This window comes from Delphinapterus leucas, chromosome 7 (assembly GCF_059928025.1).
Source record: "Delphinapterus leucas isolate spDelLeu-1000000601 "Yukka" chromosome 7, BTC_Dleu_Yukka2, whole genome shotgun sequence".
Lineage (NCBI taxonomy): Eukaryota > Metazoa > Chordata > Mammalia > Artiodactyla > Monodontidae > Delphinapterus > Delphinapterus leucas.
The window spans coordinates 12441603-12455381 of record NC_143135.1 but is presented as its reverse complement, the minus strand read 5'-3'; the positions used below and the strand labels follow the sequence as shown (position 1 = coordinate 12455381).

The window sequence follows — 13779 nt, the reverse complement described above, 5'->3', positions numbered from 1 at the left end:
CATCTCTATGACAAAAGCAAAAGACCAGAACATGATAGGATAAGCTGGTAAGTTCATCTGTGTTACAGAAGAGCCAAAATTCTGGAAAGAACTGAGTGTGCGTGTTTCTCACCGAAGTTTTAGAGTTTGCCCTGTGTGAACTCATTTGAGGGTTTGATGGCAAAAGAGCAAGTTCTCTTGTCAGACTCTTTGGAATAAAGCTGGACGTTATGATGGTCATTAATAGACTTCCTTTTTTCTTCCTTTCCTCTGACCAGACCCCAGTGCAGTGTTTGATATCCGTGTGGTTAATGTCACCACAACCGACATGCAGTTGGCGTGGCAGAATACAGACAATGTTACTGGGTACATCTACTGTGTAGTGATACAGTCTGAGCACAGCTCTAACCAGACAAATAGTTCTCATGAAGCAATCACTCTCGGGGGCCTGATCCCGGGCACCTTATATAACATCACAATCTTCCCAGAAATGAAAAATTTCAGCGGGAAATCCAACTCCACTGTACAGTACACACGTAAGTGCCTTAGAACGCCCTCCTAAGGAGTATTCTCCCTTTCACTTGGAGGATGGGAAGTAAGCATTGGTTAAATGATGGAATAAGAGGCTCTCGTGTTTCTGGGCTCCAGGCAGAATGTGAAACTGTGTAAGCCGAAAACATCGGCCTCAGCAAACGTTCTTCTGTGCTCTTGGGGCACTTGGTGCTGAGCCATATGAACTTGGAATTGTCTTCTGAAGCAGAAAGGGATCCCATAAGCATGGAAAACATGACTATTCCTTCTCTAGTCTGGAATACAGACTAGAGGAGGGTCACCCTGTCATGTTGGCATTGGAAGATGCAGCCCAAATGAGGCGCTTTGCATGCAAAAGTGAGGGAAGTACTTTGGTAATATTTGACCTAAATATATGGTAGAAATGGTAGTTCATAATGCCTTTTTCATATGTTTTTCTCTTTCGTTAATCATATTTCAAAAACAGATAGAAATTACATCTTGAAAATATATTTCAGATAAATTATTAAAAGAAGCCTGAAAAACTTTCATTCTTTTGAGATTTAATCTGTATAATTATTTTCTGAATGTCTTTTTTGGGAAGCGTTCCATCTTTCGAGTCCAGCAAACATTAGCTTAATTTATTCTTTCCCAAAAGGAGCCAGGCTATTTTTATTAAATTAAATTTAATTAATTTTCTGGCTATTTTTACATGCAAATAATAAAATGGTTCAAGCTAATCCGTGCTTTTTTTTAAAAAAAACTAAGGGCCCAGCGATGTGTCCAACATTGAAGTAAGGACCAACACCACAGCAGCAACCTTAAACTGGCAGAACTTTGATGAAGCCTCTTTCAGGTACACCTACCGCCTTCTTATGGAGCAGGATGGAAATGCCAGCAAGGCCACACAAATAGTCACAGGCGTCGGCATCACCTACGCTACAGTCACCGAGTTAACACCTGGCTCCTCATACACCGTAGAGATCTTCACACAGGTGGGGAATGTCACCGAGTCACTGGCACCTGGCTGGCAGTCATTCTGTACAGGTGAGTAGTCCCACGTGCCTCTTGGACTCCTTCTTGTGTGATGCTGGCCTTGCACATAGGTTCTTGAAATAAACTCTAGTTGATTAGCTTTTGTGTGGTGTGTGATAACAGACCCCAAGCTCTCTGAGCATCCTATTAGCTTATTAGTGCTATCTTGCTGCCCGCATCATTTATTCATTCAACAGATATGTATTGAGCATTTACTATATGCCAGGCACTGTTAAAGGACACAGACAAGTCCCTGCCTTTCTGGAACTTTTATTCTGGTAGGGAAGACATAATAAACAAGATAAATAGGTTATTAGTTGATGATTACTAAGGAGGGGGGAATAAACAAGGATGGGGGAAATGAGATGTTTATCTTGGGAAGGCTTCATTGAAAAGGTGACTTTTGAGCAAAGACTTGAAGGGTGTAAAGCAGGCCATGTGAATGTTGGGACGTAGAGCATTACAGGCAGAGGGGCAGCCAGTGCTGGGGTGCCGAACCTGGAGCGTGCCTGCTGTATTGAAGAAAGAGCAGGAGGTCAGGGTGGCAGAGGTGGATCCATGGGAGCAAGAGGGGGAGGGGGAGGAGTTGAGGCCCAAGATACAAGAGGTGATGGGCCAGGGCATGGATGACGTCCGGGCCTGTAGTTCATAGTTTGGCTTTTACACTGAAGAAGACGGAAAGGATATTGTTAAAATGGATGCTCAGCTTTTTTGCCTTTCTTGATCCTGAATGTCTCGATGCAAAAGGGAAGAAGAGCCCTGTGTTTAACTGAGGGAACTTTCAGAGAGTAATCCGGGGAATGTTTTGTGGACGACTGTGAGTACTTCTGCTGACAGTTTTGATCGTGGGGCCTTTACTTTTTGTTTGTTTGTTTGTTGTTTTTTGTGGTACGCGGGCCTCTCACTGTTGTGGCCTCTCCCGTTGCGGAGCACAGGCTCCGGACGTGCAGGCTCAGCGGCCATGGCTCACGGGCCCAGCCGCTCCGCGGCACGTGGGATCTTCCCGGACCGGGGCACGAACCCGTGTCCCCTGCATCGGCAGGCGGACTCTCAACCACTGCACCACCAGGGAAACCCGATCGTGGGGCCTTTATCACCTCTGTGTCTGTGTAGCACCCTACTCCCTACCCTCTTTGCACCTGCTTCCTCCCTTCCTTAGACCAAGCCATTCAAATGTGTTTAGGCTGATTTGGAAGGGGAACAGGGGTCTCATCGGATCAGCCTCCCTGGTAGTGTAGGAGCTGGAACCTTGATGACCTCTGAGTTTTCACATGGAGTGGCTAAAGGGATCCCTGCAGCTTTGAGTCCCTTCTGCTAACTCAGGCTTCATTCACCAGGTCTAGACTCTGATCTTTGGTATTTGGGTGGCTTCCATTGCTAATGTTTATCTTAGCTACAATTATTGTAGCCTGTAGCAAAAGAAGGATATCTATGAGCCTTTATGAGTGGGGATGGGTGGAACGGGAACAGTGGGAGTAGGTATGCATTGGGCAGTTTACCTTTCCAGGCCTCAGGTGGAGAATGTGGGCGTTGCACTAGGTGACTCTTTAGAATCTTCTCCTGCTTTAAAACACTGCAACATTGAAGTAATGGTAATACTCCTCCCACCCCCGGTACATAAATACAGAGTTTCCCATTTACATCAGTTTTTTGTTGGCCCTCAATAAAACGCTATTGGCCCTCAGATAGGTAGAGACAAATAACACCACATTTTAGAGATGAAGAAACCAATACCGTTTACCATTGATTATTTAGCCTGTTGTATGTGTAGAAAACACGCTGGACTTGGATTTAGAAAACCTGAGATCCAGTTTTGGCTTCGCCACTGACCAGCCATGTCATCTTTAGCAAATTGCTTAATCTCTCTAAGCCTCAGTTGATTCATCTGCAAAATAGGACAATATTAACCCTGCCTCTTCCAGAAGGATTATCAAGTGGGCCCCAAAATGAGGTGACGCAGGCGAAGAAGTTGCTACCGCCTCCACTGTATTGTCGCTACCTCTCATGGAGCCCTGTGCTCTTCCAGCCTGGACCCTGACAGCCACTGTTTCATTTAATCCTGAGACAGCCCTGCCGTTGAGGCTCAGAACAGTTGGGGGACTGACCCAAGGTCACACAGTTCAATAAGGCCCTATTCAAGGTCAGCCTCTGCCTCTTCTGTCATGCTCCATGGCTGTCTCCTTATCACCAACGGGCCAGGAACCTCCTGCTCCCCAAGTTTCAGTATTTGCAAAGGCAAAAGTCCAAGAATTGGGCTTCCCTGGTGGCGCAGTGGTTGAGAGTCCGCCTGCCGATGCAGGGGACGCGGGTTCGTGCCCCGGTCCGGGAAGATCCCACATGCTGTGGAGCGGCTGGGCCCGTGAGCCATGGCCGCTGAGCCTGCACGTCCGGAGCCTGTGCTCCGCAACGGGAGAGGCCACAACAGTGAGAGGCCCGCGTACCGCAAAAAAAAAAAAAAAAGTCCAAGAATCTCATGATGTGCTGTTCTTGCCTTGCAGACCCTGCACCAGTAACCTCCTTCCACTGTGAAGTGGTCCCCAAAGAGCCAACCTTGGTCCTCAAGTGGGCCTGCCCTTTCGGCATCAACACAGGCTTCGAGCTGGAGGTCAGCCACGGAGACTGGGAGAATATGACGAACCTGGAGAGCTGCTCCTCGGAGAACGGCTCTGAGTACAGGACAGAAGTCACATATTTGAATTTTTCTACCTTGTACAACATCACCATCACTGCCCGGTCCTGTAACAAGATGGCATCGCCCACCCAAAACACCTGCCTCACTGGCATCACAGGTGGGCTTCAGGGAGGGCAGGGTGGCCAGGTGACATTGTGGTCACCTTGGAAAGCTGACCCAGAGGCTCTGCAAGTGTGGCCTAGAAACCTGTTTCTAAAAAAAATTAATCCAAAAATATTTGTTTTTGTTGGCACGGACTGTTAACCCAATTCTACAGAAATCTAGTCTATATATTCTATAGAATCTGTATAATCTATAGAAATCTAGTGAGAGGGAATATTTTACATTCCAGAAGTTTCCTTCGTTTTACAGAATAATTTGTTGCCACCTTTTCTTTTAAGTAAGTTCCTCTAAAATGTTCAAATATACACAAAAGCAAAGGACAGTATAATGGGATCCACGTGCCCATCGTCACTCAGTTGAACATTTGTGAGCATTTGACCAATCTTTTTCATTTATATCCCCTCCTCCCTTATTGGACTTCTTTGAGACCAGTCCTGGTTATTCTATAGTTTTATTTGTAAGTTTTTCAGTATGTATTGCTGCAAGACAGGAACTCCTTTTCCCTTTCTTTCAAACATAACCACATTACTATTGACATTACCCTTAAAAATTTAACAATACTTTTTTTTTGGCCATGCTGCATGGCTTGCAAGATCTCAGTTCCCTGACCAGGGATTGAACCTGGGCCACAGGAGTGAAAGCCCGGAATCCTAACTTCTAGGCCACCAGGGCACTCCCAACAATCCTTTTTTTTTTTTCTTTCTTTTTTTTTTTTTTACTATTATCAGATAGATATTCAGTCAAGATTCATATTTCCCTAGAATCTGTATTAATAAGCTCTCCAGCTGTTTTGGGAAATGGGATCATTCACAAGAGATCCCCCTAGTTAATCTTTTCATGACTACCTTTTATTTTGAACTTGGAAAAAATTACTTCTTTGCTTTTTTTTTTTAATTGAGATATGGTTGATTTACAATATTATATTAGTTTCAGGTGTACAACATAGTGATTCATGATTTTTATAGATATACTGCATTTAAAGTTATTATACGATATTGGCTGTATTCCCTGTGCTGTACGGTATATCTTTGTCACTTATTTATTTCATACATAGTAGTTTGTACCTCTTAACCCCTACCCCTGTCTTGCCCCTCCCCCCTCCCCTCTCCCCACTGGTAACCACCAGTTTGTTTTCTTTATCTATGAGTCTGTATCTGTTTTGTTATATTCATTCTTTGTTCCATTTTTATCTGTCTTTCGCTCCCTGTGTCTTTGCCAAAATTATGTCTTAGGTCGACCTGGTGGAGTTGGTTTTGCTTTGTGCTTTTTGAATCCTGGATATACTATTTCCTTTAGGGTATCAGAATGTTTCCAAACAATTTCTAAAGAATTGGTGGTTGAAATAGTAAGAAGAAAAGGCTTCTTACTTCAGGGACACTGACTTGGAAAATGGCTGAGGGATTCTACTGACAGAGCCTTGGACTTAGGCAGACCTGGGTTTGATTGTAAAGTCTACCTTTTACCAGCTGTGTGATCTCAGAAAAGCTGCTTAACCTCTCTGAGCCTTGTTTTTCTTAGTTGTAAAAAAGGGGAAATAATACCTACCTTCCAGGACTGTTAATACAAATTAGATGAGGTAGTGTAGGTGGAAGATCACTTCAGAGCTGCCATGTATGGCTAGTCAAGTTGTGCACTGCATAGTTCCATGGGACACCATTCATATAGTCTGCTGTGCGCGTGGGACTCCTTGGAGTTGTGTAGTACACAGCTATATAGGATGGCCCTGGGTCACAATCCTTTGTGTTTCTGCAGCACTCTACAGTGTAATAGAAACAGTGAACCTTGTTGGGTACTTTTTTGTAGTTCTCTGTTTTATGATGTCATCTCAGTGGGTATAAGCCACTGAGGAACATAAACCATATCTGATCCGGTATCTCCAGGGCTGAGCACAGTACCTAGTGAAGGGAAGGAGCTTGTTAGAGTTAGTTGTTTCCGAAGCTGAGCAGTGCGTGGTAGGGTTAGATAGTGACCACTCAGCATTTAGTCCAGTGATCCTCTCACTTTTTAATCTGTAGCTCCCTTTCCTCAGATGAATTTTTATGTACAAATTTAGCAAGCTTTTTAAATGTACAACTTTGATACTTTTTTATTTAACATAGAAGTGGAGCTGCATTTTCTCTGAGAGAGGCAGGAAGTGCTGGTGGGATGGGTAAACCGGGGAGAGTTGGAGCGATGGTCTTTTAGCCAACACTTGTTGATTGCTTACTGTGTGCCTGGGTAAGGGACACTATGGTGAGCGTGGCCGGCAAGGTCCCTCTAGTGTAGGACTGAGATAAGCAGTGAGAAGGAAAGGATTTCCAGGCTTTGAGGTGGGTGGAGCTGTCTTGGGGCAGGGAGCTGGGGACTCCTCGCTGGCCCGCTAAAAGGCATAGAGCTGTGGACGGAGTGGGAGCTGGTGCTAGGAAGTGTCTGTTGAGGCAGCTGACACTTAGACGATGGACAGCGCCTCCAAGTGGCCACTGCGGTCAGTTACTTGAGAGGTTGCTGAAGGATGGTTTAGAGCTGTGCCTTCCAATAGAAAATCATGTGAGCCTCCTGTATAATAAAAACTTTTCTAGGAGCCCCATTAAGAAACTGTAAAAAGGAGCAGCTGGAAATTCCCTGGTGGTTCAGTGGTTAGAACTCTGTGCTTTCACTTCTGGGGGCCCGGGTTCGATCCCTGGTCGGGGAACTAAGATCCCGTAAGCTGGCTGGCATGGCCAGGAAAAAAAAGAGGAGGAGCTGAAATGAGTTTTGATCTGAGTTTTGATCACATTTTATTTAACTCAGTATATTAAAAATGTTATCATTCCAACATGTAATTTGTATAAAGTGAGTTATTAATGAGATACTTTATGTCCAAACTTGGGCCTGTCACCTTTCAAGCACTCAGTGGGTACATGTGGTTAGTGGCTGCCATATTGGACAGCATACATTTGGAAAATTGTGTTATGGTCTTTTTTTTTTTTTTTTGGAGTTCAGTTTTCTCAGTCTCCCTGCATCTTGGTTATAATAACAGAAACACTCAAACTGTATGTGGGAGACCAATTTAGGTAGAGAGAGTGTGGAGAGAGATCATCTTGAATTCACCCTTTCCTTCCTTTCGTGTTAATTTAGAGAGTGGCTTCACAAGCTTAGCTTGGGAAAGGCGAGGCACAGGATCATGAAGGCCACTCACGGAATGTTCCCGTGTGGGCTTTTCTGGTTTCCGGGAAGAGGGTCAGTTGGATTTCTCTAGGCAGAGTTTTAAACCTACCCCAGCAAAAAACAAGGACTTCGGTGTGAAGGGTGCAGAGCCGGCATGCAGCCAGGTGTCAGGAGAAAGTATGTTCTCTCCATGTCATCTTTGCTTCCTTCTGGGTAACTGTCTGCTTCGTCATTGTGCTCTGACCAGCCAGTCCTGGGGCCACAAGTCCGTGTGCCGGCAGATGTCTGCTCTCAGCTCCCAAGTTCTCACCTTGGAGTTCTACCCACACAGTCTGTGTCTTGTTCTCCTTCTTCTGCCCCCATTCTCAAAATAAGGAATCTGGGCTCTCGGGTCAGGAGGGACTGGGGGAAGATAGAAAAGGCACGTTATCTTCTACAAACAAGGCTGCCAGGAGGCCACCCTGGCAATGTGGCTGGACCCACTGAAGGGGTCATTGTCAGTCAGGCAGGCTCCCCAAGGACTTGCCATCTTTGTTCCCCACCAGTTCCCATCCCTGCCCTTTGCTTCTAGATTTGCTTTGCATGAGCCCAGCACACAGCTTCCAGAGCAAGGGCAGAACTTGAGTGGGGCACTGCAGCAAATCCTCTCCTTCATAATTTTGTTCCTTCTGTGGTTTTAAAAGTTGGGTGATCATGTTTTCTTTTGTTCTGTTTCAGACCCTCCTTCTCCAGATGGATCCCCTAATATTACATCTGTCAGTCACAATTCTGTGAAGGTCAAATTCAGTGGGTTTGAAGCCAGCCACGGACCCATCAAAGCCTATGCTCTCATTCTCACCACTGGGGACGGTAAGGAAGGGGTCATTATGGGTTAAACAGCCAGTGGGTGATGGCGTGACTGGGTGCCATTTTTGTGCCCACTGAAACGCATTCATGAGACAAACACACGTCTGGTTTTATACTGCGACCCACGCTTTGGCACTCACCCCAGGGTGGGTGGGTGTAAGCCATTTGCCTGATGAGCTAGGTCAGAGGTTGACAGACTTAGTGTAAAGGGCCAGATAGCAAACATTCTAAGTTTTGCAGGTCCTACAGTCTCCTTCTCAGCTATTCAACTTTGCCGTTGTAGTGTGAAAGCAGCCATAGAAGATACAGAAAGAGTCAGTATGACTGTTCTAGTATTTACCAAAAGGGGTGGCTGGCTGGATTTGGCCCATGGCCATGACTTTCTTACCTCTGATCTACGTTTTTCATCTCTTTTGCAGCACAGGGTCTTTTAGGTGGCAGAATATTAGTTTTAACCAAGTTTGTCACACACACACACACACACATATGAACATGCACGCACAAACCATCCTCAAAGGGTGACTTTCTCTTGGAAGAAAAAAGGAAAAGATTTGCATTTGTAGTGGGAACTTGCAAAGAGCATTGTCATAGCTGAGAGAGGAGGTGGATTAAATGCTGCTTTTCCTTAAAGGGCTCCATTACATTCCCTGGAAGTGAGACGGGAATGATTTGAGGGTGTCTCTGTTAGCTGTGTGTGGGTGCTTTGCCCAAGGTCTGGGTGTAAAGCGGTGAGTTTTGGAAATTCCCTGGCAGTCCAGTGGTTAGGACTCGGTGCTTTCAATACCAGGGCCCGGGTTCAATCCCCGGTCGGGGAAATAAGATCCCGCAAGCCGTGCGGTGTGGCCAAAACAATAAAAAAGTGCAGAGTTTTGCTGTTCTTGGTGATTCTTTAACTGTGAATTATGTAGTGCCACTCTTGCCCAGTCTCACAGCCTGTGATGCTGTCCTCATCTCCCCAAAGAAGACAGCTCAAACACACTGTCAGGGCTGCGGGAATCCAGGAAGACAAGGGATTTGCTGGTGTTGAAAACCTGCAGCTAAATCTCAAAAAGAGACATTGAGATCTCTCTCTCTCTCTCTTTCTGTCTTTTGTTTTGGGTCTGTTTCAAACACCTAGTCATTTTGCTGTGAAGGTATTCAGCAAATCCCAAGCTCAGACCTTTGCTGAACAGGGGAGATGATATTGCATACTGACCAGCCTGACCAGTACCAGCCTGTGATGGATGAGATCACACCCTCCGCGTCAGGTGGTCTGGGTTAGAAATACGACTTTACCACGTAGGCAGTGCAGCTTGGGGCCCAGGTCTTTTTACCTTTCTGTGTCTCATTTTCCCACCTGTAAAATGGGGGTAGTAAGCCTATGTGATGAGATTATTGTGGGGATTAAATGAATTAATGTAAGTAAAGCCCTTAGAACTCAATATAAGGAAAACCTGGCAGAGAGAGCATATGTGAGAGATGGCAGCTGTCACCACCATCACCCTGGTCATTATTTAGAAACGAGGGAGACTTAAATCTCTGCAATCACTTTCTTATGGCTTTCCTTCTGTGTGCCTTTCTTAGCTGTTCATCCGTCAGCAGATGTATTGAGATATACGTACGAAGATTTCAAAAAGGGGGCCTCGGATACCTATGTGACATACCTCATAACAACAGAAGAAAAGAGATGTTCTCAGGGCTTATCTGAAGTCTTGAAATACGAAATCAATGTTGGGAACGAGTCCACCACGCACGGCTATTACAACGGGAAGCTGGAACCTCTGGGTTCCTATCGGTAATGCCTTGTGGTTTTTGCCCTTTGGGGGCTGGGCCTCTGAGTGCAAAACTATATGTGCCTGGGCCATCAGACACTTCTCAGCCACCCCTCTTTCCTCTTGTAACCCCACAGGGCTTCTGTGGCTGGCTTCACCAATATTACCTTCAACCCTCACAATGATGGACTCATAGACGGGGCTGAGAGCTACGTGTCCTTCAGTCGCTACTCAGATGCTGTTTTCTTGCCCCAGGATCCAGGTAGAGGAGCATCTTAGCAATGCATTGACTTTTTGCTTCCAGTATCCACAGGAGCATGGGGGTCTGCACACCTCCCTGGGGCCCCCAGGAGGGTAGGAGAGCCTGGTCTGTCCTCTCAGAAGCTGAGATGTCACTGGGCCATCAGGACCCAGCTCAGCTTCCTCTTCTGAGGTCCCCACAGGCCCCGCCCACCACACTCCCTTCTCTGAATTCCAGTTACACTTCCAATCGGCAAACACTGTTTGGTCCTTTTTTCTCAGTGTAGTCATTTGTGTGCCCATGTACCAGACAGACATGTGACTTTTAAGGCATGGAACCCTTGAATATTAGGATCAGAAGGAGCCATGGGAATCATCTTGTCCAACTCCCATTTTATTTTATTTTTAAAAAGTTTATTGAGAGAGAGCAGACAGCAGAAGCAAGAAGATCTACAATCCCACAGCCTGTGGAACAAAAACCACATTCACAGAAAGAGACACAAGATGAAAAGGCAGAGGGCTATGTACCAGTTGATGGAACAAGATAAAACCCCATAAAAACAACTAAATGAAGTGGAGATAGGCAACCTTCCAGAAAAAGAACTCAGAATAATGATAGTGAAGATGATCCAGGACCTCGGAAAAAGAATGGAGGCAAAGATCGAGAAGATGCAAGAAATGTTTAACAAAAACCTAGAAGAATTAAAGAAGAAACAAACAGAGATGAACAATACAATAACTGAAATGAAAACTACACTAGAAGGAATCAGTAGCAGAATAACTGAGGCAGAAGAACGGGTAAGTGACCTGGAAGACAGAATGGTGGAATTCACTGCTGTGGAACAGAATAAAGAAAAAAGAATGAAAAGAAATGAAGACAGCCTAAGAGACCTCTGGGACAACACTAAACACAACAACATTCGCATTATAGGGGTCCCAGAAGGAGAAGAGAGAGAGAAAGGACCAGAGAAAATATTTGAAGAGATTATAGTCGAAATCTTCCCTAACATGGGAAAGGAAATAGCCACCCTAGTCCAGGAAGCGCAGAGTCCCATACAGGATAAACCCAAGGGGAAACATGCCAAGACACATAGTAATCAAATTGGCAAAAATTAAAGACAAAGAAAAATATTGAAAGCAGCAAGGGAAAAATGACAAATAACATACAAGGGAACTCCCATAAGGTTAACAGCTGATTTGTCAGCAGAAACTGTACAAGCCAGAAGGGAGTGGCATGATATACTTAAAGTGATGAAAGGGAAGACCCTACAACGAAGATTACTCTACCCAGCAAGGATCTCATTCAGATTCAATGGAGAAATCAAAAGCTTTACAGACAAGCAAAAGCTAAGAGAATTCAGCACCACAAGACCAGCTCTACAACAAATGCTAAAGGAACTTCTCTAAGTGGGAGACAGAAGAGAAGAAAAGGACCTACAAAAACAAACCCTAAACAATTGAGAAAATGGTCATAGGAACATTCATATTGATAATTACCTTAAACGTGAATGTGTTAAATGCTCCAACCAAAAGACACAGGCTTGCTGAATGGATACAAAAACAAGACCCATATATATGCTGTCTACAAGAGACCCACTTCAGACCTAGGGACACATTCAGACTGAAAGTGAGGGCATGGAAAAAGATATTCCATGCAAATGGAAATCAGAAGAAAGCTGGAGGAGCAATACTCATATCAGATAAAATAGACTTTAAAATAAAGAATGTTACAAGAGACAAGGGCACTACATAATGATCAAGGGATCAATCCAAGAAGAAGATATAACAATTATAAATATATATGCAGCCAACATAGGAACACCTCAATACATAAGGCAACTGCTAACAGCTATAAAAGAGGAAATCGACAGTAACACTGTAATAGTGTGGGACTTTAACACCTCACTTACACCAATGGACAGATCATCCAAAGTGAAAATAAATAAGGAAACAGAAGCTTAAAATGACACAACAGACCAGACAGATTTAATTGATATTTATAGGACATTCCATCCCAAAACAGCAGATTACACTTTCTTCTCAAGTGCACATGGAACATTCTCCAGGATAGATCACATCTTGGGTCACCAATTAAGCCTCAGTAAATTTAAGAAAATTGAAATCATATCAAGCATCTTTTCTGACCACAACGCTATGAGATTAGAAATGAATTACAGGGAAAAAAACATAAAAAGAACAAACACATGGAGGCTAAACAATACGTTACTAAATAACCAGGAGATCACTGAAGAAATCAAAGAGGAAATCAAAAAATACCTAGAGACGAATGACAATGAAAACACGACGATCTGAAACCTATGGGATGCAGCAAAAGCAGTTCTAAGAGAGAAGTTTATAGCTATACAAGCCTACTTCAAGAAACAAGAAAAATCTCAAATAAACAATCTAACCTTACACCTAAAGGAACTAGAGAAAGAAGAACAAACAAAACCCAAAGTTAGCAGAAGGAAAGAAATCATAAAGATCAGAGCAGAAATAAATGAAATAGAAACAAAGAAAACAGTAGCAAAGGTCAGTAAAACTAAAAGCTGGTTCTTTGAGAAGATAAAAAAATTGATAAACCATTAGCCAGACTCATCAAGAAAAAGAGGGAGAGGACTCAAATCAATAAAATTAGAAATGAAAAAGGAGAAGTTACAACGGACACCGTAGAAATACAAAGAAATACAACGGACACCGTAGAAATACAAAGTTACAACGGACACCGTAGAAATACAAAAAATACAACGGACACCGTAGAAATAGACTACTACAAGTAACTCCATACCAATAAAATGGACAACCTGGAAAAAATGGACAAATTCTTAGAAGGTATAAACTTCCAAGACTGAACCAGGAAGAAATAGAAAATATGGACAGACCAGTCACAAGTAATGAAATTGAAACGGTGATTAAAAATCTTCCAACAAACAAAAGTCCAGGACCAGATGGCTTCACAGGTGAATTCTATGAAACATTTAGAGAAGAGCTTACACCCATCTTTCTCAAACCCTTCCAAAATATTGCAGAGGAAGGAACACTCCTAAACTCATTCTATGAGGCCACCATCACCCTGATACCAAAACAAGACCAAGATACTACAAAAAAAGAAAATTACTGACCAACATCACTGATGAATATAGATGCAAAAATCCTCAACAAAATACTAGCAAACAGAATCCAACAACACATTAAAAGGATCATACACCATGATGAAGTGGGATTTATCCCAGGGATGCAAGGATTCTTCAATATACGCAAATCAAGCAATGTGATACACCATATTAACAAATTGAAGAATAAAAACCATATGATCATCTCAATAGATGCAGAAAAAGCTTTTGGCAAAATTCAACACTGATTTATGATAAAAACTCTCCAGAAAGTGGGCATAGAGGGAGCCTACCTCAACATAATAGAGGCCATATACGACAAACCCACAGCAAACATCATTCTCAATGGTGAAAAACTGAAAGCATTTCCTCTAAGATCAGGAAG

General features: G+C 43.7%; 1 protein-coding gene across 1 annotated transcript in view; it reads left to right on the top strand.

Moving 5' to 3' along the window:
- PTPRJ (protein tyrosine phosphatase receptor type J) overlaps window positions 1-13779 on the top strand; it is a 169507-nt gene that overhangs the window by 133594 nt on the left and 22134 nt on the right. The window contains exons 9-14 of the mRNA XM_089914817.1: window positions 258-515; window positions 1258-1536; window positions 4023-4313; window positions 8162-8293; window positions 9854-10064; window positions 10179-10303. Of these exons, the coding sequence (XP_089770943.1) occupies window positions 258-515; window positions 1258-1536; window positions 4023-4313; window positions 8162-8293; window positions 9854-10064; window positions 10179-10303 (1296 nt within the window). The remainder of the gene's footprint in view (window positions 1-257; window positions 516-1257; window positions 1537-4022; window positions 4314-8161; window positions 8294-9853; window positions 10065-10178; window positions 10304-13779) is intronic.